This window comes from Ahaetulla prasina, chromosome 5 (assembly GCF_028640845.1).
Source record: "Ahaetulla prasina isolate Xishuangbanna chromosome 5, ASM2864084v1, whole genome shotgun sequence".
NCBI classification, from domain to species: Eukaryota; Metazoa; Chordata; class Lepidosauria; order Squamata; family Colubridae; genus Ahaetulla; species Ahaetulla prasina.
In genome coordinates, this window is record NC_080543.1 from 42,106,738 (window position 1) to 42,133,583 (window position 26,846).

The 26,846-nt window shown below is 40.5% G+C and overlaps 1 protein-coding gene and 1 pseudogene across 11 annotated transcripts in view; one reads left to right on the forward strand and one right to left on the reverse strand.

Annotated features, from left to right (window-relative positions):
• POU2F1 (POU class 2 homeobox 1) overlaps positions 1–12,706 on the reverse strand; it is a 112,973-nt gene extending 100,267 nt beyond the window's left edge. For 4 of the 11 annotated variants that reach the window (XM_058184882.1, XM_058184874.1, XM_058184873.1 and 1 more), the window contains exon 1: positions 12,574–12,705. In XM_058184882.1, coding sequence (XP_058040865.1) covers positions 12,574–12,631 — 58 coding nt within the window. In that variant the 5' untranslated portion in view covers positions 12,632–12,705. Of the gene's footprint in view, positions 1–857; positions 947–12,573 lie in introns of all 11 variants that reach the window. The other 7 variants (XM_058184883.1, XM_058184881.1, XM_058184877.1 and 4 more) reach the window with 6 other exon arrangements.
• On the forward strand, positions 3,063–9,300 carry LOC131199324 (histone H2B 1/2/3/4/6-like; annotated as a pseudogene).
• Positions 12,707–26,846: the final 14,140 nt, after the last annotated feature.

Consider the following 26,846-nt stretch of genomic DNA (forward strand, 5'->3'; position numbering starts at 1 on the left):
CAAATGATACTAGATAACAAAGGCTATAAAGTTGAAGAGGCCCTCTCAATTTGTCTCTCAATTTACTTTTGTTAATGCATAAGTTCTTACATTTTTAATTCTAGATTTCCTCTCCAACCTTTACATGGTTCAGTTTAAAACCCTTGTCCAGCATGCTTTTGTGAATGCATAATCAATGCTTGTAATATGCAATCAATCTGTCACAAAAAATCCATTACCAGGCAATGTAGATTATGATCCCTCAAACCAAATAAAAATGTAGACTAAATACAAAAATATATTTTAGAAGTTGCAAATATTGACAGATACCAAATGCAGGTCTTACAAAAAACAACAACTGTGTAGGACTTTCAGATAGGGCAATGGCAAGCTAAGACTCCATGAGGGAAGTTCTTAAAGATACAGAGAAAGAGATAGAGAGACAGACAGACAGATAGGAAAGATATCTCTGGATTAGCTGAGATGACCTTACTTCGTCAATCTCACTTTCTAAATACTTTTGGATTTACAATTATTTCCAAGTTAAAAGTAGTCGTCTAAGTAATGTTTGAAAAACTACCTGGTGGGGAAAAGTTCATCCCTAAATAGAAGAAAAAGAAATTTAGAGAAAAAATATAAAATAAAGGCCAAAAAGTTAAATAAGAAATTAATTCAAGAAAAATTTAAATGAATTAAGGCCCAAGAGACTAATTGGAATATTGGAATTTTTGCTGATTTTTAAAATAACTTTTGCTAAGGTTTTTGAATTTTAAAATTAAATTATTAATGAAAACAGAAGGTACATCTAAAGTGCGGATGGTGGAAGACAAGGAATGAATTCAATTAAACACAGGTTAAGAGCTTTTATTAAAGCCTACCTCATGGTGATTCAGGCTGTGAAGTTTAAGTACTTTTCCATACTAATTCCATCTGCAGATAATCGGCCAGCACCTTCTTTAATCTCCTCCTGAGGAAGGAGGATACGGAAGTCTACATGAAAGAGTGCATTGAAGAATCTGTTTTTCTGAAATTGTGGATTATGAGATAGAAAAATGACCCGGCAAAGACTTATTAATGGATTTTTCCAAAGAGAGTTTCTAAAGTTTTAAAGAAATCTTTGAGTGGAAGGAAAAAAGCTTGAATGGAAATTCAATCCCCTAACAGATAATTGATAAACTAAACATCAAGATTTTAGAACCAAATCAAAGGAATATAACATTGATTTGTTTGATTAGAAATAAAATAAAATAAAATTACCAAAAATGCTGGAAATCCTTTATGAACATTTTGTCAATACCTGAATAGAAATAACAACAATTTTCATATTTGTGAATGGAAGAGAGCAATTGTGGGAAGAAGTGCATTATTATATAATTTCAAAACAGGGGAAAGTATTACATTTGCTGTGCTTGCTGCAAAGATCAGAAGCACTTCTTTAAATATTTCTTTTTTTTCTTTCTGAACAATATTGCAATATTGTATGAAACTAAATTTGGAGAAAAACATAGACCTTTACAGGAAGAAGTGCCACATAGCCAGAAATTACTCTTAACATTGGTTATCTTTGTCAATAAGCCAGGCAATTATTTTAGCCACTAATAAAATCATTTTTTATTGTTTTATATCACCTAGGATAAAGACATTTAATTTATTATTTTGGAGGTATTAAGAGGCAGAGTTTATTAATACTACAGGTTTGTACCAGATCAATTTCATACATTGTTTTATCCATTTTAAAAATAATTTTGTAATTAAAAAACATTTGATAATGACCAAATTTCAGCAGTATAATCTGGGGATTTTGTGGGGGTTAGACATTAAGTAACCGCTTACAAACTACTGGTTGCCCACCTCCAGCTTAATGTATTACCCTTATACACATACTCCAGCTTTATGGTTTGTAAATTGTTGAAATGAAATAATTAGAAACCATAGTTGAATAAAGTATTAATTTTTTTTACTGTTCCCTATTAAAACATGTCTAATTGGCTCTCAGGACTATATTACATTTTTAAAAAAAAGGAAATACCATTTTACAATTTTTTTCAAGGTTTGATATTTTTGTATAAAGCACAGTCCTATGCAAAATTTCCATTTCTGTCATGCAATAAAAAGGCAGCACATTTCAGAACTGGAACACACAGCATCATCTAAATATCCTGCACATTTTATTCTGCATTGACTTTGAAATCAATGCAACTTCAAACAGAGAAAACTGCCATGTAGTTATCATGTTTTCAAGCAAAATTCGAAATAGCAGTTGTCATTTTTTTATAATTTTGCTGAGTAATAGTTGCATAGTTCCTTTTATGCATAGAAAAAATGGAATTCCAAGTTTCCAAAAACTAAACTGAAAGTTATCATCAACTAACATGGGCATATCAAATTCTAAATATGGGAAGAACTGTTCTGAATTTGATTATCTCATTAATCTACCATCCCTTCTCTGTTTCTTTCTCTTGATGCAAACTTTGATTACTTTGTATCTTTATTCTGAAAGGCTTTTACTGAACACATCAATGTTTCTTTTGTACCAGGTAAAAATGGCGTTTTTGGTAGTGAGCTGTAGCAGAAATGCTATTAAAATAGATCTATTCTGTCTCTCGTATCAAAAGAAAGATTTTAAATTATTACACCATACAGCTCTGTAACTGAAATAGACATACATTTTTAAAAATACATGTAAGAATTGGTTGTTTTAAAAGGATGAGGAAATCAGAAATATGAAAGACATTTATTCAGGGCAAAGAACAAAGAGGAGAGATAAGACGATGGTGGATACCAAAAGCAAAAAAGTATATAAAAGTTAGTGAAGCATAAAAACTGAAAAGAATGAAAAAACAGAACATCTATAGATACAATGCAAGCTATATTTTTGAGTAGATTTTATTAGGGCTGTGCAGAGGCACTTTTCTCATACTATAGATGAATTTACCAGATGGTATGATTTTACCTGGAGAAATTTGTTCTGAAGGTATTTCGGAAACAAGCCCCAAATGACTGTAAGAGTCAAAACATTTTTAAAAAATTATTCCTGGAAACCTATTAGCAACTATTGCAATACATACAGTATCAGTGTAAAGATGAATGAAGCAGCTATTACTGGAGTAAAGGCAGCTGCATTTTGCACCAAAGGTGAAATTCCTCCAGTTTCCAACTTCTGAAAATTCTCTGGCTTCCAATTGCCCAGCAAGGAGAAATCATAAATCCAGGAGGAATTTCAGAGGAAGTTATACTGTAATTGGGACAGCTAAAGAACTAGATGTTTTTGAACAAGTAGTAACCCCAATGTTTCATTCCCTTAAGGTGTGCCCACAGCTCTAGACACTTGGAGGCAAGATAGAATTAGGCATCCCAGCTATACTGATGCTTCCTCATCCCAACCTGTTATATCATCTTTCCAAAGAGGTTCATGCAGATATTAAAATGCAGGACATACAGATTTCTCTATCTGACAAATTTCTCAACTGTGAGATTCCAAATTGAAGGATCCATTATATCCTTTCCTGCCATCAGATATTTGAATCTTCTGGTCAGGATTATTTTCACTGTAAAGTAATGCTTTAATCCAACACTTTCATATGCAATATAAAAGGAAACAATGACTAGGAGTGAATGCGGTTGAGAGATCAAGAAGGACCAGAAAAGATGCACTTCCCAGATCTAGGTTTCCAAAATATATAATCTATCGGTGATCAATTCTACTTTGTTCTATGCTAGGACTGAATCCTGATTGAAAAGGATCCAAGTATCTATTTCTTAAGAGCCCTTTAAAGATAAAACTATGCCATCTTCTCAAAAACTTTCTCCAAAAAGAGTTGGAATCACTGTCAATTGTTCAAACTACCTGGGTCTAGGGAAGGGTATACTAAAGCCTAAAGGCATTACAAGAAGTCTTCGATTTACAATTGCAACCTGATATAATTGGATAAAATCCTATTTCCAAAATGTCATCAGACAAAATCTCCCCTTTTGTTTACGTATGTCACTAAGTTGTGATTCTGCCTAAGTTAGGTGCAATTCATTTATTTTTAATGTGTTTAATTATTTAAAATTACTCAAATGCATTACTTATTGGCAGAAAAACAGAATGTATCAAATATATATATAAACACATATACATAAATAGAGCTATAAAGGAAAAATAGACTTCATAGACAATAGACAAATTGGAATGCTTATGCTTATTTTCCAACTAGCTGGATATCCGTGCTTCGCTGCGAAACTATGTGATGGGGCTTGATAAATCGACACTTACAGCTTGACAATTAATGAATAGTTACGGCCTCTCCTCTCTTCTTCTCTCCCTCAGCCTTGCCCCACAGTTTCCCAACCTTTCCAGTTTTGCGGACTGTTGTGGGGGGGAAAGGGAATGGGTCTGCATGAGTGGCAGGCACACACACACAACTCCATTTGCGCAAGTGGCAGGCCTGCCTGCCCACCACTTCCACAGCCCGGTTTCAAATGGCTTAAGTCCAAGTAGTGGCCTGTGGCCCAGAGGTTGGGGATCTCTGCCGTAAATGATTTAAATGAATATTTCAATAGATGCAAGGCTATTTCTAATGCTAATTTTATATTCTAAAGTTTAAAAATCTTTTAAAATTTGAGCATACTAAAAGTAATTTTTGGATCTAATTCATTGGATTCAAATATTATGCAGAAGCAAAAGAAACTAACTTCTGGAAAAAACAAACAGAAAATAGGCATCCATTAGAAATTAGCATAAACAATAAAAAGCTTAGTTTTTCAATAGTGTCTTTATTTTATATGTTAAAATATGGAAATAATTACTGAGCAAAATAAAATTACTTTCAAATTATATATTACTTTCTACAAATAACACATTTGGCATTAAAATAAAAAAAATAATTATATAGACATACCACTGTGATACTTCATCTAATTTTTATTATTTTATTATGCACGTTAATAACTATAGTGAAGATTTAACCTATGCACATTACCTGTGAATCTCTAATAAATACACCAGTACACACTAATTTTTTTTTCCAGCCTTCATTTGTCTACATAGGAATATATTTTTTCTCCATACAAAACATATTAAATAACTCAAGAATAATGAGAAGTAAACTGAATTATTCCTGAATAAAAATGTAGAGGAATATAAATTTAGGGGATCTAAAGTGAATGATCCAACAAAGATGGGAACACTTAAGTCAGAGCCGTAAGAATCAGCATAAACTGGAGAATGCTGCAGAAGAGAGAATAAATGGGAACAGCAGACATGAAAAAGTGTTTAAATTAAATAAGACAAGACATGGGAAACAAATGTTAAGAACTGTCATTAAAAAAAGCTTGCAGAAGACAGCAACTATCCTCACAGTGAGTTAAAGGGAGATCAATGAAAGAGCAAGAAACCAATTGTCACTGTACTCCTGAAATACCCATGGGATTACCTTATGCTATGTCATAGGAGACACTGTCAGTCTTATGTGGCAGACTGGCATTCTATTCTGTACACTGTCATTTCATCCTCAACACTTCGATCACAATATCAGTGTATTTCATCAACGTACACCATCATTTTTATTTTTTATTTTAGTCATGCTGTCTATCCTTCCACCTGTTGTTCTTCCTAAAGATACACCTGTGATACTTCTATATATTGTCATTGTTCTATTATGCAATAATATTTTGTGAATATTCTAGTCTAGTTAGCATCATTTCTCATTCACCCCTGCCTTTTATCTTTCCATTCCAAGCTTAACCATATATTTGATTTCTAGTCTAGCTGCCCATCCACTTTATATTATTTCAGTCACCCATTAAGTCACTGAACAGAGTCTTCTAAAAACTGAGAAGAAATCAGCATAATTAACAAATGTCAGCAATAAAAGTGAAATACCGGTAGTCCTCACCTTATGACCACAATTCAGCCCAAAATTTATGTGGTTAAATGAGACATTTGTTAAGTGAGTTTTGCCCCATCTTCCTTGCCGTAGCTGTTAACTGAATTACTGCAATTGATAAGTTAGTAACCCGGCTGTTAAATGAATCTTGCTTCCCCATTGATTTTGCTTGTCCGAAGATCACAAAAGTTGATCACATGACCTTGGGACACAGCAACAGTCATAAGTATGAACCAGTTGCCAAGCATCTGAATTTTGATCACAAGATCATGGGGATGTGTTATGACCCAGAGGTGGCACGCAAGCAACACATGCTAGGTGGAAGCTTGACAACTTTTATTCAACCATCATCCCCCACAATCCAGCAATTCCCAGTCCATTCTCCAAGGTCTCTGTCCTCAGACTACCCTTACAGTCCAAGAGCATGGATCGAACACACATGCCTGCACACGCTTTGTGTAAATTCCTAGGAGTGAAAGTCCACAAGATCAGCATCGCTCCAGGGGCAAGACAGACTCACACTTGGTAAAGTTCACGAAGAATGTCAAAGCAAAGGATCAAACCTCAGTCCACACCAGCAAGGATTCTGAAGCAAAGTTCTTCTCGGAGCCATGGAGCGTGTTGCTGCGAAATACACCACTGTTTCCAATAAAAACCCCTCCCCACAGTGTCTCCTTAAATGCTACTCTCCAGCTAATCCTTGGGAGGACGGGTGGGGCACTCTCCTCCCGAGTAATCAGGTCACCCTGTGCTGATTCTACCTCTCCATTGTCCACACTCAGGGATCGGGTGAGGGAAGCATTTGCTCATCTCTGTAACACTGCCCCTCCTCTGCTCCGCTGCCTGCCCTTTCCATCTCCTCCCCACTTCCTCAGTCAGCCTGTGCCCTTTCTTCCTCCCTGCCTACTCTTCTGCAGCTTGAGGGACCGGGGACTGTTTTGTCCTCATGTTCAGGTTGCTCCTTATGGGCCATAGGGGCAGTGCCCTTCTCCTCCATCGGTCCCAGCTCCATCTCCTCCTCAGACCCGGGCTCTGACGGGACCATGACATAATGCTGCAAAGATCGTAATTGTGAAAACCAGTCATAACTCACTTTTTTCAGTGCCATTGTAACTTTGAATGATCACTAAATGAACTGTTGTAAGTTGAAGACTAGCTGTATCAACTTAAATCACTGAATACTAGAGAAAAAACTTTTACTTCTTTGTGCACTGAATTACTGCAGGAACAGATACTTTATGCAGCACTGCAGACTGTTTCAGGAGGATACTGACAACTAGAACATCACAATTACTTAATTTTCAATAGCTAGTATACTGAACTAGTGTGGTTAGTAGTTAAGGTGCTGAACTTACCTTTCCTTAGCCAACCCATGGGACTTACTACGTGCATATAGTACTAATTTGGTTGCCAAAATAGTGAGAATTGTTTTAATTTTGTAATCACACAGCCACAAGTATTAATTTTTAGCTCTCTTGAAAATGATTTAAGATCTGAAGAATGCTAATCTGCACAGATAAAGGTTCGAATCATCAAGTTTTCTAGATTGTGAGATTTGCCTCTTTACTCAAGACACAAGGTCTATCCGCTTGAATAATCATAAATGCTAGTTTGGTATAAAGTGCCTATTATATCTATATGCTACTAAAACTCTCATTCCTGCAATGTTTAACAGATGAAACAATGAATCACAGGGCAACAATTTTTGAACCTCAAATAAGTTAATTTACAGAATATATCCAAAATCTGGGACCCCCGATTCCTGACCCCCGATTTAGGCAAATTTTATAAAACATTTTATGACATAAAAGTTTATGATGTAATACAAAATGCAGTAAAATATTTCTGATGTAGAACCATGCTATGATCACAATTGGGACTGGGATTACAATTTAACTGAGAATTACAGTTTGTTAAAGAAATATTCATGGATCGCTTTCCTGTTTTTTTATTATTATTTTTCCCGCTTGTTCTGTCTTGAGAAGGATATCGAACATGCTATATCAGCTCCGGTACCCAAGAAGGGCTCCAAGAAAGCCATCACTAAGACACAGAGGAAAAGGGAACAAGAAGCGCAAGAAGAGCCACAAGGAAATCTACTCTATCTACGTCTACAATGTGTTGAAGTAGGTCCACCCCGACACTGGCATCTCCTCCAAGGCCATGAGCATCATGAACTCTTTTGTCAATGACATTTTCGAGTGCATCACAGCCAAGGCTTCCCAACTGGCTCACTACAAGGGCTCCACCATCACCTCCCGTGAGATCCAGATGACTGTATGCCTCCTCCTGCCTGGAGAACTGGCCAAACATGCTGTCTCCGAGGGTACCAAGGCTGTCACCAAGTACACCAACTCCAAGTAAATGACCTTGAGATGAAAAGTCTCCTTCGCCAGACCCAGAGGCCCTTTTAAGAGCCAATAACAAAATAAAAAGAATTTTTTAAAAAGGAAGTATCAACTCAATCCAAGTCATTCTGGGCTTGGTCCCTCCCAGCCCTGACCGTAAATTAAAGGACCAATTCTCCACATTTGCCTAGCTCTTCCGTATCTATCTCATCTGTTGCTCTTTGGCTGCCCTGTACCTTACTTTACAGAATGGCAAGCAGTCTCAGAACTGTGCAGAACCTGGAAAGCTGAAGCCATCTCAATCCAGTTCTGGTCACCCTCTCCCCCATCCAGGACCCCCATCGGCCTGTTGCCCAAGCTTACCTTTTCTGCCTTGCTTCTGCTGCCGATGAGATATGCCCAGCATGACTACTTGGGCACATGGTAAAAACTGTGAATGCACTGTACTCCTGGATTGTTTGTGACTATGCATCGTAAAAGAGAAAAAGAGAGAGCGAAAAAAACCCAGAAAAAGCCGCTTAAAGTGGTTTTCTGTTTTTTGCCATGTAACGCCAGCCCCAAATGGGCCAGGAACACTGCGCACAGGGGACTGGTACCCTATGGATCCTTTAAGCTACTTTGTGCCTTTTTTTTTTCTCCCAGCCCCATAAGGACCTTCAGGTAGGCTGAGCCTGCTGTAATGGAATGTCTGAATGACCTTAAGAACAGTGGAGAAGAGAGGCTTCCTGGGAAACATCTCTTTTCCCCTTTCTCAAAATCCATTTATGAATTTCATTAAACCAGCCTCCTCAGCGGCAAAAGCAAAAAGATAGAAGGGAAGGTGAGCTGGGCAGAGGGCACCAAAAGGCAATAGATGAGAAGATAAGGTGGGTGGAGGGAGTTTCAGCACACTTATGTTTATAAGCGTGAGCAGGCTTCCAAGCACTTGAATTTTGATCATGTGATTGTGGGAGCACTGCAACAGTTGTAACTTTGGGCATGTGTTTTAAGTCTCTTCATTCAGTCCTATTTTAATGTCAAAAGTTGCTGAACAAATGCCACAAATCGAGAACTACCTGTAGTCTACATACATTACATCCATAAATAAGATTAATAAGAAACAACAAAATCATACATGTTCACACATCAAAAATCAATTAAAATCTCTATTAAACAAATAAGTTACTACAAAAGAAAATACCATAAACTTCTAACCTATCCACTCCATCTCTTGTTGAAATTATTCCTTATAAGTTCCAATACAGAGCTATACAGATCTTGGGAAAAATGCAGTCTAAAGGAGACAGCAATTGAGAAAGCCCACCTCAGTAGTCCCTGAGGATCTCCAAGAGATCTAAACAGACCCCATTCTTGCTGATCATATGCAGTTGTAGTCCCCTATCCTTCAGATCTCAAGAATAGTGCCAAAGATTTCTATTAAGTACTGGACAGTATTCAGACCATACATTTCTAATGACATTTCTAAATTGTAATTAGTATGCTTAGCATTGGAATAGCTGAGGATCACAACAAAACATACATGACATCACTCCCTTATGTATTTACATTAAATACAAGAATACAAGTATTTAAGAGAAGTGTTTCTATGATGACATAATTCTAAGTTAATTTTGGCATAATCACTTTTTGCTTGTCCTCCATTAGCCATGGCAATTGGGATCGGAACCAGCTTCCACACTGACTTTGTTTGTCTGAAGCTGGCAAAGAAGTGACTACAGAATATTACAATGTTGTAACTGAGATCCAGGCACCAATTTGTTCTGACAAAGGCAAAACTTGGATTTATAAACCATTTTTTTCTTAATAAATTCAAATAAGCATCTAACAATCTATGATTTAAAATGATTATCAATCTATAAAGGAAATTATTCTCAAATAAATAGTTTTCCAATACGAAGATTTTTCCATTATACCTGCTTATATAGTATAATAAACCAAATCAATTGCACCAATGACACCAACTTGACAACATTTTAAAAAGTGGTGGAGCATATGCTTTAAACTTACAATAGTTGTAATACAAATCATATTATATTTGTGCCCAATCAGATGCACACTGCTGCTATAAATAGGGGTAACTGAATTTTGATTAAACTTATATAACCCCCTCATGATGCTTCCACTTAATATTTCTAAGACCAAGAAGGGATATAAGGTCAATTACACTGATCTCATGATATATATATATGGTTATATATCTAAATTATATGTATAAAATGCAACATCATGCCTCAATGATTATTTATAAGAACCAAACAGATTCTGTAAAATATCCTGTCAGATATTTTTCTGCATAGATTGAAGAAAATACTCACTACATCAATCAAGTGTAGTAATATTACATTTATAAAGCTATCTTAACAATTAGAACCCTGTTTTACTGGGTATTTTGTTTTACAAAATACATTGTTAGTATTTGTTCTAAAAAGAACAAGAATGTTTCCAATTTTACCTATATCAAACCATAACAAACTGTTATGGTAAGACCATAAGATACCTTTCCTTACATTTACTGCCCATTTTCTCTTGATGTTTTTTACTTGTTATCTAAAAGTTTCAAAAAAAGACATTAGCAATTAAATATGACAGTATCGATCACCTTTTTCAAGATGAATATTTTGATTTACATTATCTTAACTATTGCACATTACAGATTAAAACTATTACCAATTCTATCTCTGTACTTAATAATTTTGTATTTAATCTGTTAAACTGAGTTGTTAAGCTTATTGCAGATTTCACACTCCAAAAATGTGAATGACAAACTGTTCTTTTCACCATTTAAAAACATGGCTAATAAGGACAAAGAAAGACCTCACACATACTGAATTGGAAAGAGCAGCTTTAGAAAGTCCTGTTGTGGTCAGTAAATTAAAAACAAGCCCCTTATCTGAAGCAGATAAAAAAACAAGTGGCAAAGCTGAGAGCAGATCTGGTGTTGCCCATGCCCCAGGAGGATTTTATTTTCACTATTGAGGCCGGGAGTGGGACATTTTAGTTATTAGTAAATAAATCAAGCAGCAGAGAGCAAGGCCTAAACGCCTGCCAAAGGAGTCGGGGCCTAGCTTTCTTCCCTCCCTTCCACACAGCCTGGGATTGATCTCAGGGCCCTATTCGTTTGCCAAGAAAACGTAAAAAGGCAAGAGAGCGAGAAAGAAGAATCATATTGAACCACAAAAGCACATGGGGCGAATGTAAAATATAAACACGGCATTGGGCTCTGAGTGGCTGTTATTAAAGGCCTGAATTACTAAACATGAGAGGCGGGGAAAGTCGGGCGGCCATTTCAATAATATAAACCTCCCCGAATTAGACATTATTCAAATGAGAACGAGAGAGGGAGGGGGGTTGAAGAGGAAAGAATTTTTTTTTAAAAAGAGGCGCATTCAACCTGTCACCCCAGAACCCCTGACCTTGCCAAGCAACACATGGGAAGTGGGAAAGCATTGTTGACCGCTCCCTCTCTAAGTCTCCCCCCCGCCCGCCCCGCTACCCACAAACCAAGAAAAGAAACACCCACCCACCCCCCCGCCTCCGAGCTCTCCCTCCATCTCTCAGAGGGAAGATTTGGCAGGCCAATCCAAGTCCTGTCGGGCAAGCGGACCAAACCGGCCCACTGCATTTCCTAAGCGGAGCCCTACCTCCTCCCAAGAAAGGAGGTTAGGTGCACCCCCAATAGAGGCTTTACTGATGGAGAGCAAATCCCTGTCCAACAGCCCGCGCGCGCCTTTTGAGGTTGGTCTTAGGCCAAAGATGCCCACCCCGTGGGCAACCCCAAACTCCCCTCGGCTCGTAGGCCTCTGCCTCTGGGGAAATTAGGCTGCCTGCGTGAGAAGGACAGCCGGCTTGCAAGGGAGACGCAGAATTTTTTTTTTTTAAATGCACTTTTCTCTGCCTTTCCCCCAAGCCAGCGCGACCTCTGAGGGGACGCGGACGCAGATCAATTGGGGTCCCCCCGCAAAGACTGGATGCGGCAAGGTTGAGCGCCCTCCTGTTGGCTCTTCTCTACACGTCCCCCTCCTCCGGCCGTTGCTGCGCCGCCCCCCTTGTCTGAGCCTACTATTATACAGTAGATGAATATGCAAAGCAGCTTTGGGTAGCGGCGGCAATAGCCGGCCTAGCTTTCCGAGTTGGGCTCCAGGAGCGAGGGTGGGGGATCCTGTCCGTTGCCCCCCGTGCCCGCGCGCGCGTGTGTAGGTCTATGCGTGCCTTGTGTCTCTTCTGTCTGCACGGCGGCTACCCCCCCCAGCTCCCTCCTGTGCCGTTAATTATAATAATTCTGAGTACTAATAAATTATGCTAAGCGAGGAAGGCGGGCGGCGGGGGGGCGCGTGTACGAGTATGAATATGAATATGTAAAATGCAGTAATGATTACCTGCCGCCACCGCCGCCGCCGAACTCTCATCTTGACTCGCTGCTCCTCCGTCCGCCATTTTGAATATTTTAATCAAAATCGGCCGCCCGATAAACCCTCCCTTGCTTGTTTGCTCCTTGGCTGCCCCCTCCCTGCTCGCATTCCTTTTTGCGCAGGCGCCGACTGGTTGCCTCTGTCTCTCTCCCTTTTTGCCTGACGCGGCCGGTGCGCATTACGGCCTCTCTCCACCACCATCACCACCCCCGCCACTCCGTCACCCCCGCGCCTCCCGGCTCTGTTTGCTGGGCGAAATCGAGACGTCCGCTGTGCGCGTGAGGGCGAGTGGGCGGAATATGGGATGGCCCCGTGGACCGAAGTAAATCCAACCAGCTACAAAGCGACTTTTTCTGCCTGTTTTGCGACTCTACTCAAAGCCGTAAGAGACGCAAAGCCTGTTAGGTGAACTCCATGAAAAGTTTATTCAAATTACAAATACCCTCTGCTCTTGTTGAATCGCGGAGAGGTGCTCACTTGTCCGTATGCACCAGCTTTAGTTTTGTATTGAGTTCTTCCTGACCACATAACTCCCACATTCCCTGGGAACAAAACCCCAGCTGTAGGGAATTCTTAGTTATTGCAATTTTCTTCCCACGTGCCTTATGCTACCGCTGGGTGAACATTATTTTGTGTTAACTTGTTCCTTTCGGCATTTGAATCTAAGCATTCCAATCCTTTCCATATTTTATTCAGATGTAATCCGTGTTCGTTATTTAGAAATTCATTCTCACCACTTTCAATTTAATATATAGAAATTTCATTTACATATTTCTATTATATTTCAGTTTTCCTGATTCTTTACAAATTGCATGCAAAATAAAACAATACCAAGCTGAAGTTTTAGAATCACAAAACTCGTGTCATAAGAATAAACAGAATATAAAGAGTTACAAAATGTCAATTACCAAAAACGTTTTGCAAATTGTAGGAAGTTAGCACCCACCCCTCTCCTAGAAGAATGAAACATTTTAGAAAATATTTAAAAGGCAGAATATATTTCCCTGGATGAGAAATGGAGAAACATGTTTTAAAGACAAAAGCAGCTTCCTGACTCCCCCCACCTTTGTCAATGGGTCAGAGACAGAAACTCACTCCCCCCATCTTTGTCAATGAGTCAGAGGTAGAAACTCATTCTCCCCACCTTTGTCAATGGGCCATCATCTGCAACATAATAGGACCCATCTAGCAACTGAAACTCACCACATGACACCTGGGAAGATTACATCAGCCAGCAAAGCTAGCTAAGACTCCCACCCCCTGGCAGTCTGACAACCAATCCGGATACTCTTCCTGTGCCCCAGAAAGTTCAAAGCTCAGAAAAAGCATAAAGCCAGGGAGCGCACAGGATCTCATCCCTTTTCTGTTCAGGATCTCAAGCCATGTGATCCTGGCCACCATTAAACCATCTTTCCAAGCAGCCTCCATGTTTCCAGTCTTTGTCCCCACTTGGAACTGAACCCAGATGGATATTTCTTCCAATACAACATACTGCTGATCCCTGCTCTGCCTCAGGAGGCTAGGATATAGTCTGAATGTAAAGAAACGGCTGAGGAAAATCACGGTCATAATCCCTTTGCTTCATATCCCACCTGCCAATGGGAAAAGCATTACCTTTAACAGGGGAAAGGCTGGAGGGGGAAGCATATTTTGACATGATTAGAGTGGTAGCCTTAACTATCTGTCAAACCATGCTTTCATTTTGGCACATGTTTTTCACATGTTTAAGGTTAGGCCATCTATCCCAGAACAGATTATAAGCAACCTGAGAAACAACTGAGAAGGAACACTGGATGGTGTGGGAAAAGGTTACCTGGTAAATTTCAACCTCAAAAAGCTGCATCCCCTTTTGAAAAAACAAACACTGAGATATTGACAAATCATATGAACAGTACATGAGGTCTGGGTGAAGAGTCAAGTGGGTCTCCTCTGCATTTAAGCATATATTTACTTTTTGCTTATTCTCTGGAGTTTAAAGTGTTGGAAGTTGAAGGAGTTTATGGTCAAGACCCTCAGAGCCTGGGCCTTCGGCTTATGTTATGCAACGCACGGTCCGTGGTCAGTAAGGCCCCCCTAATATATGATCTTATTCAGGGGGGTGCCGCGGATCTTATAGGCATTACGGAAACCTGGTTGGGCACTGAAGGGGGCGTGCCCCTTGTTGAAATGTGCCCACCGGGCTTCCGTGCATTCCAACAGCCGAGGGCTCAGGGTAGGGGTGGGGGGGTGCCGGTTGTTATTAGAGAGAGTCTAGAGCCGAGGGAGACCACTGTACCTCAGATTGCCGGGTGTGAATCCCTCTTTGTGAGATGGGGTCATAGGTGTCAGATGGGCTTGTCTGTCACGTACCTGGCTCCTTGCTACGTGACAGCTGCCCTGCCCGAGCTCCTGGAGGTGCTTGCTGGGGTGGCAGTAGAGACCCCCAGACTTTTAGTCATGGGGGACTTCAACTTGCCATCTTCCGGTTCGTCATCGACAGCAGCTCGGGAGTTCATCGCTTCCATGACGGCCTTGGACCTGACCCAAGTAGTGGATGGCCCCACTCACGTCGGGGGAGGCACACTGGACCTGATTTTTATCTCTGGTCAGTGGTTGAAGGATCTGGACTTGAAGGATGTAGTCACAGAACCTTTGTCATGGTCAGATCACTCTCTCCTTCGCCTAGACTTTCTGACCGCCACTCAACACCACAGGGAGACGGAACCAATACGTTGGTTCCGTCCCAGGCACCTGATGGACCCGGAGAGGTTCCAGACGGAGCTTGGGCCGTTTCCTGAGGGTCTGGCTCACGGCACGGCTGAGGAACTAGTCGCGGCCTGGGAACGGGCTGCGACTGGGGCTTTAGACCGTGTCGTGCCTCTGCGGCCTCTGACCCGGCGTAGATCCCAACCGGCTCCTTGGTTCTCCGAGGAGCTGAGGGGGATGAAACGCCGGAGAAGACGCCTAGAGAGTTCCTGGAGGTCTAGCTGTTCAGAGGCTGACCGGACACTAGTTAGGTCCTATAGTAGGACCTACCTAGTGGCACTGAGGGAAGCGAGACGTTGCTACGCCTCCTCCCTCATTGCGTCGGCAGATAACCGCCCAGCCGCCCTGTTTCGGGTGACTCGTTCCCTCCTTCACCAGGGGGAGCGGGATGACCCGTTGCAGGGATGTGCTGAGGAGTTTAACGGTTATCTATACGATAAAATCGTTCAGCTTCGGGACGGTCTGGACCAAAATTGCGGGGATCCAGATGGGGCGTCTGAGGGCGGTCTTGTTGACATTATCTGGGATGAGTTTGACCCTGTGGCTCCCGAGGACATGGACAGGTTGCTGGGTAGGTTGAATGCCACCACGTGTTTACTGGACCCGTGCCCCTCCTGGTTGGTACTGGCCACTCAGGAGGTGACGCGAGGCTGGCTCCAGGCGATTACAAGTGCTTCTTTGTTGGAGGGAGTCTTTCTGGCCGCCTTGAAAGAGGCGGTGGAGGGGAAAGTTGAAGAAGGATGAGAAGGGAAGAAAGGATTAAGGGAGGGAGTGGCAGTCGAGCAGCCCTGATTGAGTATAATTTGAGTATAGGATTGATTGTTGGATAAGTGATTGTATTGTACACTGGTCAAATTGTGGGAATTATTATGGAAAATAAAAATTTTGCCCTAAAAAAAAAAAAAGAAAGAGGCAGTGGTGAGACCCCTCCTCAAGAAGCCTTCCCTGGACCCGGCTATTTTAGGTAATTATCGTCCAGTCTCCAACCTTCGCTTCACGGCGAAGGTTGTAGAGAGTATGGTGGCATGTCAGTTTCCCCGGCACCTGGATGAAACTGTCTATCTAGACCCGTTCCAGTCCGGTTTCCGGCCCGGATACAGCACTGAGACGGCTTTGGTCGCGTTGGTGGATGATCTCTGGAGGGCCAGGGATAGGGGTTGTTCCTCTGCCCTGGTCCTATTAGACCTCTCAGCGGCTTTTGATACCATCGACCATGGTATCCTGCTGCGCCGGTTGGAGGGATTGGGAGTGGGAGGCACCGTTTATCGGTGGTTCTCCTCCTATCTCTCCAATCGGTCGCAGACGGGGGGCAGAGGTCGGCCCTGAGGCGCCTCACTTGTGGGGTGCCGCAGGGGTCGATTCTGTCGCCCCTTCTGTTCAACATCTATATGAAGCCGTTGGGTGAGATCATCAGTGGCTTCGGTGTGAGGTACCAGCTGTACGCGGATGACACCCAGCTGTACTTTTCCACACCGGGCCACCCCAACGAAGCTATCGAAGTGCTGTCCCAGTGTTTGGAAGCCGTACAGGTCTGGATGGGGAGAAACAGGCTCCAGCTCAATCTCTCCAAGACAGAGTGGCTGTGGATGCTGGCATCCCGGTACAGTCAGCTGAGTCTGCGGCTGACTGTTGGGGGCGAGTCATTGGCCCCGATGGAGAGGGTGCGCAACTTGGGCGTCCTCCTGGATGAACGGCTGTCTTTTGAAGATCATTTGACGGCCGTCTCCAGGAGAGCTTTTTACCAGGTTCGCCTGGTTCGCCAGTTGCGCCCCTATGCACGGTCACTCACACCCTCGTGACGTGTCGTCTGGATTACTGCAATGCTCTCTACATGAGGCTCCCCTTGAGGGGCATCCGGAGGCTTCAGTTAGTTCAGAATGCGGCTGTGCGGGTGATAGAGGGAGCCCCTCGTGGCTCCCATGTGACACCTCTCCTGCGCAGACTGCACTGGCTACCTGTGGCCTTCCGGGTGCGCTTCAAGGTTTTGGTAACTATCTTTAAAGCGCTCCATGGCATAGGGCCGGGCTACTTACGGGACCGCCTGCTGCTACCGAATACTTCTCACCGACCCGTGCGCTCTCACAGAGACGGACTCCTCAGGGTGCCGTCGGCCAGGCAGTGCCGTTTGGCGACACCCAGGGGAAGGGCCTTCTCTGTGGGGGCTCCAACCCTCTGGAACGAACTCCCCCCAGGACTTCGTCAACTTCCCGACCTCCGAACCTTCCGCCGCGAGCTTAAAACACATCTATTTATCTGCGCAGGACTGGATTAGATTTTAAATTTATATTGGTTTTAATGGGTTTTATTATTTATATTGTTCTTTTAAAAATTTGGCTATGTAGAATAAGTTTTTTAATTGTTATTTTATTTTGTATTTATATGTACCTTTTTTTATTTGCCTGTGAACCGCCCTGAGTCCCTAGGGAGATAGGGTGGTATACAAATGTGATAAATAAATAAAATAAAAATAAGCCAGTGGATTTTAATGTGGAGGCAAAGAACTTTAAAGATTTAAATATTTTCCTGCCTAGTATACAAGAATAAGCAATTGAGGGAGTGAGGTTGACTGGGAACAGAATTATTTGTTCACTAAATTAGACACTGCACCTCAAAGTCAAATTCCACTTTGCTAATGTGCACACACATATATCCAAGAGACCACCACCCCTTTAAAAAAGTGGTTTTCCCAGGTCGTGTGGAATATGTGTAATAACCAACAAACACTTAGAAAACACCAATCAGGCAGGCATTGCATATAAGCCAGGTGTTCAGTCTCCAGCAGCCCAACCTGAAATGCCACTGAAGGCAGTGATCGAAGGGCAGAAGACATGCTACAGCAGACAACCGTGGCCAATCGGAGCTGAATAGATCCCAGACTATGAATATATTATTACTTGCATCATTGATGAAATGGTAAATTATAATCAATGGCTTGTCTTGGGGTCAAGAGAAGAAGGAAAATATTACATTTAGACTGGAATCTCTAAAGATAAAAGTAAGCTGTCTCCAACATGGACTATAAATGAGACCGGCAGTGTCATAAGAACATCTTATTGCAGTATCTTTGTGCACACTGATAAAGAGATGAGCAAACAACTTGGAAGTGTCCTTTGACAACTCATTGTTCATGTTTATCATCTAAGGGGCAAGAAACAATGGCAAAACTAGAAACAGAATGCAATCCTTTTGAAATCACTTTTAGAAATGTTCCATTGTCCGCAACTCAATTGGTGAGAGAAAGTAATTTCAATGATTACATAAAATTATATAAATAAGCATCAATTGGGGTTTTTAACAAAGTCATTATTACCATTTACATTTACAAAAATAGACATGAGTTTTTATGAACAATAATATATAGGAATGCATTTGATTTATTATTTTCTTGTGAGATTTAAAAACTTTAAAGACTTGCTTCAGGTGGTTCCATGGAACTTTGCAAGGAATTTTTGGTAGTTATACAGAAGTAGTTTTCCTTTGCCATCTCCTGGCATTTTTTCCCCTATTTAACAATGTTGCCTATAGCCCTGCAATCTTCTATCCAACATCCTAATCATGTCCAAGTCTCTTTAGTGCTTTTGAGAGATCAGCCAAGGTAAGCTAAAACAGAACATCATTGTAAGGCTCTATTTCAATTCTAATATAAAATAAGTAAATAAAAATACAGTTTTACAACTTTTGTGATGATCTAAGGCATGGCACAGAGATAACACAAACAGCTGGCAGTTCAAATCACCCCTTTATTGCACCAAATCTCCCCAAACGCTCCCACATTCCTGGCAAGTCCCAGAGCAGAGGGATAACAAACCCCCACCCAAACCTCAAGCAGCCTCTGGCACAATGTTGCCTATAGCCCAGCACTGTCTGCACCAAGGCTGCATGGCAATAAATCCCAAATGTATTTGGCAAAACAAGAGCAAAGCAAGGAGTTCAGGGAGCAAAAGATCCAGATAATTAGTCCAGAACTCCAAAAAGGACTCTTGGCAAGTTCAGACATCGGCACATAACACTTCAGGAACTCAGCATTTGTTCCTGACAAATGCCCCTCCCCACGGTGTCTCCTTAAGTCTCATTCCCCAGGTGTGCCTGGTGAAGCTGAGCAGGTCACTCTCCTCGCGAGTGGCCTGCTCCGTCTGCGCTGATCACACCTTCTCTGCGCTCTCCAAGCCCTTGCATCAGGAGGGGGTGGTTCTTGTTCCTCGTCTTGAGCTCTATCTTTCCTGTTCATCCTGCCTCTGTTCCTCCCTGCCTTGCAGACCTTACTAATTCCGAACAGCCTTTTCTGGACTGACTCTGCCCTTCCCCAGTTTCCTCCAAGGCCAACAGAGCTGCCCTCTCACTTGCTGTCAGTTCTTGTTGAAGCTCATCTTCCACCACAGATTCAGACTCCGATGGAGGCATGACAACGTCATTCAATGTGAAATGAATTGAATAGCTGTCCAGTTTTAGAAATGGAAGAGGTAGACAATGTGCCACTCTTGCCTTATGTGTTGAACAAAGAGGCACCGGTTTTGATTCAACTGCAGTAAGCACCGCCAAGCCTAGCATAAGCCAAAATGTTTCATATATTAATTTTTCTACTACTGGTACTGTGCCAGAACGTGTTTTTGTTCTCCGGTCACTATGCTTTTAAAAACTTTTGCTCAGCCACTTATTTTCAAAAGAATCTGCCTATGGCACAACTTGCCTTTAATCCTTTCAAAAATGTAATTTGTTTTCCAATAAAAATAATTAATTGAATTAAATTTAAATAATTAAATTAATTAATTTAATAAAAAAGAATTCCTTTAAGCCATTTTCAATACCCATATTCTTTTTTATCACATAAATATAGCTGTATAAACACTATAAAAAACAATTTACAATATAACAGTAACATTTGATTACATTGTTACCACTCCCAAAACGTAATCTATAATAGAATAATAGATTATAGGGCAGCAATTTCAAGCCAGGTGTCTTCCAGCTCTCTTGGAGTTTAACTTCTAGAATCCATTGCCAGCATGCCCCAAAGACATGCTGACAAGGAAATGTGAGAATTAGTCAGATATGCCTGGAGGGATCATGTTGCAGGTGTAATCGTACAGTCATAATTGTAATAATGAACAATAATACAGGGATGTTATAAATGCTGTAAACAAACAAACTACACTTTCAAATTACACACACCTACACTTCACTGAAAATTATTTTCTGAGATCTAAAATGTGTTTTTGAATTCAAGAACTGAACTAAGCTAACAATCCTTCCATATATTTCAGCAGCAATTTGCACGCAAGTTGATTTAATTTTAAATCAGCTTCTGTATCTGTAATTGCATATTTAATTTGCATATTTTTCTATGTTAACTGCCTTGATTGTCCTATGCCATTTGTTTGTTTTGTATTCCCCATGGTGTCCAAGAAGGACAAAGTGTCAACATAATAAAAACACAAGTAAAACATCAAGGAACACAAAAATATCCAAATAAAATGTGCAGAATGTTCTGAAGAAGAAGATAAAGTTCCTACCGCAATTTTTCCTTTTGGGAATAACAACGGACTGTACAGTGATTGAGACTAAGTTGATTTTGAACTTAATAACAGCAGCAAGACTGTTGATTGGACAATATTGGAAGAAAAAAGAATTACCCACAATAGAAGAATGGATATTGAAAGTTTCCAATTTGGCTGAGATGGCTAAAATCTCAGCCTTCTTGAAAGACAGTACTCAAGAAAAATATTTAAATGAATGGAAGAACTGGATTGACTATATTCAAAATAGATATCAGATTAAGAAATTTCGGATTGCCTTTGAATGAAGGATGTTGTTTTTGATTTTAATGGAAGAAGTCAGGTTATGTGAGAGAGAAGGATTATAATTGTGTTAGATTTTAAAAATTTAATGTATGACTGTTTTGTTTAATGAACTATACCTTGTGTTTGCTCCGGGAAGTCCGGGGGGGAAGGGGGGTTTTGGAGGGAGGGGGGGAGGGGGAAAAATTTAATTGTTGTTGTAAAACTTTTTCAATAAAAAAAAAATATCCAAATAAAATGGTATGCTCTCTGACTTGAACTCTAAGTAGGAACAGTAGTACAGCTCCACATCTTATTAATATTTCATATCGTATCCTTCCTCTGTCGAGATCAAAACCACATTGCAGCCTCACAGCAACTTCATGAGGTCATTTAGGTTGATTGTGACTTGCCCAAGGCTATTGAGAAGACTGAATCCATGGAAAGGGTTGGATTTTGTGCATCCAATATTCAAACCTAAAATGGTAGCATCTGGTCTACATTAATTGTAAATATGTGAAACCATCCTTAGATAAAGCTTCAGAAAAACATGTTAGGCAAGTAGGAATTACTCTTTAGAAGGTAGCATCTGATAAGGCTGACTTCTACAAATATAATATGGTGAAGACAAGTAATCCCTAGTATAATATAGAACTAATCCCTTGTAAATATAAAGGCATAAGAAAGTGAATGGAATATTCAGCATGATACCAAGATGATAGAATGAATGGTGGCCTTTTATACCATTAGAGAAAACTCTTGCTGGACAGAAATTGTTCTTCTCTGGACATTTTCATCATGGTGCATATATATTCCAAGACTGTAGAGAAGCTTGTATCAAACATATATTCTAGTCTGTAACTTCAACATGATAGTTATAAAATAAAAAACAAGAATTTAGGTGGCTACTCTGATTCATAAATCATTGCAAATAAAACAGCTATTAAAGTTATATTAACTAAGAAGGATTCATATCATTGTTATAAACAAATTATGGTACATTTCCTATGAAACAATGGAAATAATTATCAAGCATTCAATATTTATATATTGAACAACAGAGAAATATAATAGATGAATTTATTGGGTTTTGGTGGTTTAAAACTTGCATCAGAATATATTTGGAACATTTCAGATAATATTGCTTATCACTGGAAACTCGATATTTATAAATTAACCGAGTTGTCTAACACTATATTTATGCTAAAAGAAGATATGCTTCTGTATCCTCATCCCAGTATCATTATACCATATACCAGTAATGGTTAACCTTTTTGCCATTGCGTGCCAGGAGAGGGGGAGAAAGGGGGTCATGCGCGCATGTGCCCACACTCATAATTCTATGCACCCTGCCCCTGCGCATGCGCACATGGCCCCCCTGCTCCTGACAAGCAATGGCCTGGTAGGCCTGTTTTCTCTCTCACCTGATCCAGAGCCTCTCTATGAGTCTGGGGAGGGTGAAAATGGCTTTCCCCATCCCCCCAGAGGCCCTCTGGTCAGAAATGGCCCGTTTGCCAACTTTCGGTTGGACAGGAAGTGACTTTTTTGCTGTCCCCAGCCTTCAGAGACTCCTAGAGTGGTGCTGATTAAATGGTGGTTACGCCCAATCCCTGAAGTTATGACTGTCGCAGCAACCTGTGGTCACATGATTCAATTCAATTCAAAGCAGTGGTGGGTTGCCCCTGGTTTGGACCTGTTCTTGCGAATCGGTAGTAAAACCAGACAAGACTTCGCCCACCAACCCCGATGTCATCAGGAAGCTTCTGTGCATGCACAGAAGCTTCTGTGCATGCGCAAAAGCAAGCACGTGTGCACGAGCCAAACAAGTGCGCATGCACGAGCCAAGCAAGAGTGCGTGCACGAGCCAAGCAAGTGCATGCATGTGATCCCGCTGTGAATCGGTAGTAAAGGTAAGTAGAACCCACCCCTGATTCAAAGTCAAATTCAGGCACTAGGGCAGTCCACCTGAATTTGTACTTAATCAGCAGAGGGACCAAGAAGATGGCAAAGATCTGCTAGGATGATGGAGTGCTGAACAACAAGAACAATTCGAGCACAGGGTTGTGAGGGTGGCTGAAACTGGGTACACTATTGGACTGGAGACATAAGACTTTGTTCCACAGTGCGTTGCTGGGCTTTTGGGATGGGCTGTGAGCTGCTGGGGGGGGGATAACTGTGGCTTCATGCATCTGTACATTAGGCTGCAGCAGCCACTTGCATGGCTTCCTGACAGCAGCAACCTCAGTCCAGGACTACTTGCAACTTTCTGCCTGCTTCTTCACTGGTTTTGTGTGTTGAAAGCCAGCAGGAAATTATCAAGATTGTCCTTGCTTAACAACCTGCAGTTTGCAGAAATAGGAACTACCAGAATCGGTTTCACTAATCAATGTGGTCAGGTGATGCTTAGGACAGAAATTCCAATTCAAATTACTGTTGTAACCTGTACCATCACTTCACTGATGGATGGACCATGTTAAGAAGATGCTTGGATCACTAGTGGCAAAATTGGCACTATCATTATCTGACAGGAATGGCAAGACATACCATTTCTCATTGGTTCATTCTTCTTCCCGCATATAACATATCCTTGCACCATTTCTCTCCCCTCACAACCTCAAGAGAGCTCTGATGAAGCTGCCAGTTGTCGTCGTCGTCGTCGTCGTCCTCCTCCTCCTCCTCCTCCTCCTCCTCCTCCTCCTCCTCTTGGAACTACCTGGCACTTTGCTGGGAGGGAGGGGGAAAAGGAGCAGTGGTTCAGGAGAGAAACTGCACCCATTCCTCATTACAGCATGTCCCGAGAGATCCTTGGGGAGGAAGAGGGGTTACCCAGCCCCAGTGCCCACCAGCCAGTCCTATCTTGCCAGTAAATATCCCAGTTGCTCCCCTGTCCTTCTCTCTACATATAATATAAGCTTGCACCATTTCTCCTCTCTAGGGTAAGAGAAAAGGAACAAAACACAGTAAACTATCTGTGTTCTCCAGATGTTGTAAACAATGGCTAGGTATTTTGGAAGTCATGATCCAACATGTTAGAAGGGCACTAGGCTACTGAACTCTTCTATAAATCTGTTCCAGTCCCACGATTGCTATGTAGTATGAAATATTGTTACAGCCTAATGGAATTAATTGTGTCCTTGAATTAAGGTAATCTAGCATAACATTGTTCCAATGATTTCTCCAGGATTGTAGTTTGTTTTAATTGCATACTGTAATGCTAAACAAAAGCATGGGAATATTTTGGCTACGTTTATGCAATATACTAATTAAAATATGGTTGCAATTAGTGACTCAATATGTTGTGCAGACCCACTGTTGTGGCTAGTTCACTGTTTTGGGCGAAGCAAGCCATGGCTAATTAATAAGACATTGTTTATTTAACAATAAATTTAGTTTATTTATTAACACAATATTTGTGCACTGTCTATGTTACTTCAATTAATCTAAGTTTATTGGGACACTGAGGTTTCTCTAATTGATCTCTTGTGACATGCGATTCATAGCCAACATACTCTGCTCTGAGGTAAGACATATAGGTACCAGTGAACTTGTGGAAGCCATATATAACATGCTACAAAGTGCATCTTAGCAACCAGTTCAAAACAACTGGTATAGACAGGGGTGGATATCCCAAGATACTGCTAACATTTAGTTTTTGCAGCAATGATTGATTATTCTTATAAGAGGCAGCCGTTAAGTCTATTTATAACATGCTGGCTGGGAAATTCTGGGAGTTGAAGTTGAAATATCAGAAAGTTACCCAGTTTGAACAATATAGGAGAGAGAAATTAAATAAAATATTAATTAGGAAGGCAAAGCAGTATTAGCAATTTATTGACCTTTTGGAGAGGATATCACCCTGGTTTCTCTGCTGTAGCTCCATTTCATATTCACAACAAATGTCCTCCTTTTCTGTTAACATTCCTTGTCATCTGTAATGCCATATTTTTTACAGTCTTCACATTTGGTCTCTAACTTGGCCGGCTTCCTATTGCCATGGAATCTTATATCTCTGATATTCTGTTCTTGTCATTCTAAAGAGCTATAACTGCGATAGCAGAAAATAAGATGCATGCATTTATATACTTCATTCTATTACTTTATATCCCCCAGAACGATTGATTTACCTTTGTCAGCATCACTTTCTCCTTTTATTACTCATTTATTTCCATGAATATATCAACTGGCTGTTATTCATAAAAAGGTTGTATGGAATTGCTAGTTATTTCAGAATGTTTCTCCTTCTATGCAATCAGATATTTTCTTTCATATAACAACACAACTACCTGATCACATAAAAGGGAAGTAAATATAAAATGAACACATTATGTTTGGTTCTCTGAAACAGTAGCAGTGAATCCAAACAAGATCACTTGTTTGATCTTAGACATCCAGAGCTAAGCAGAAAAAAAGGCTGGTATTCACTAGATAATAAAAGTTATATTTATCTCTAGTTTTTCTGGAAAAAAACCTAATGCTTGCAAATGCAGATCTTATTTATATTTTTAAACTCTATTTTAGAAGTGCCAAAGGTTCCCCAAATTACCATACTTCCTTAAAATAGGAGTGGATTGTGAAACAAATGTGCAGTTGGATTTTAAGTGGCTTTGAAGATTGCCTTTATGTTTTCTTTCAATTTTTATTCCAGTTCATATCCTTTGTTTCTGTGGTACATAGTCTAGCTTGACGAAGATTTCCTTTGCCTTTTCAACCTTGAGCATTTCTTTTTAATGTCACCGTTTAGATTCCAACTGGATAATTACATTCTTCCTATCTCAGATTCTTCTGTAATTTCAATTGGATATGGTATCCTTCATTCTTTATTCTGAATTCCTGGAGTGGCACTAGGTATTGTTCAAAGTCTGCCATGTTCCATCCAATCCCATTTTCATGCCGTTGCTTGCCCCAAAGAGGGACATGTCTTGTTTTTGTGTTAAAAGGACCACTGTACTCTTTTGTCTCAAAACACTTCCTTTGCTGTACTGTTTCTACTACAGATCTTTGAAAGGCCACTCTTACTACAATAGACCTTTTTCTTCTTTTTATTAAATACTTTAAATTTTGTGGTATCAAAGACAAACAGATTGCAATTGGTGTTGCAATCTCCAACACGCTTATTAAAAAATAAGTACCTTTGAACAGAGTGGATTTATTTTAAGTAAGCATTTTATAAGACTGCACTATGAAAGGCAATTCTTTTTTTTTTATTGAAAAAGTTTTACAATTTTTTTTTACCACTTAATTCCCCCCCACCCTCCTCCCTCTCCCTTTTCCCCTCCCCTCCACCCTTCCCCCCACGCCCCCCCAGGACTTCCCAGAGCAGAATACAGGTTATTGCATCTAACAAACATAAGCTAAATTACACCAATAAACCATAATCCATAGTCTATCCTCTCCCCTTTGAAACCTTAATTCCCTTTTCTCATATAAACAAATACATTAATAAAACACAATGCTTACAATCACTCATAAACTATTTGATACTTCAGTCTAATATTTGATTTGAATATAATCAATCCAATTTTTCCATTCCGGTGTATATCTTTCTTGTAGGTAGTCTTCAAGTACACTAAGAATACTCTTTCGTAGACATTTTTTTGAGTACACTAAAGTTTCTGTTTTCTTTCTTAAGTTCATTAAAATTAGTCCAATCTTCAAGTATAAACAATGTTCCATCTTCCAGTGTTTCAGTAACGAAAGTCCAACTGCCAATATTAGATTTAA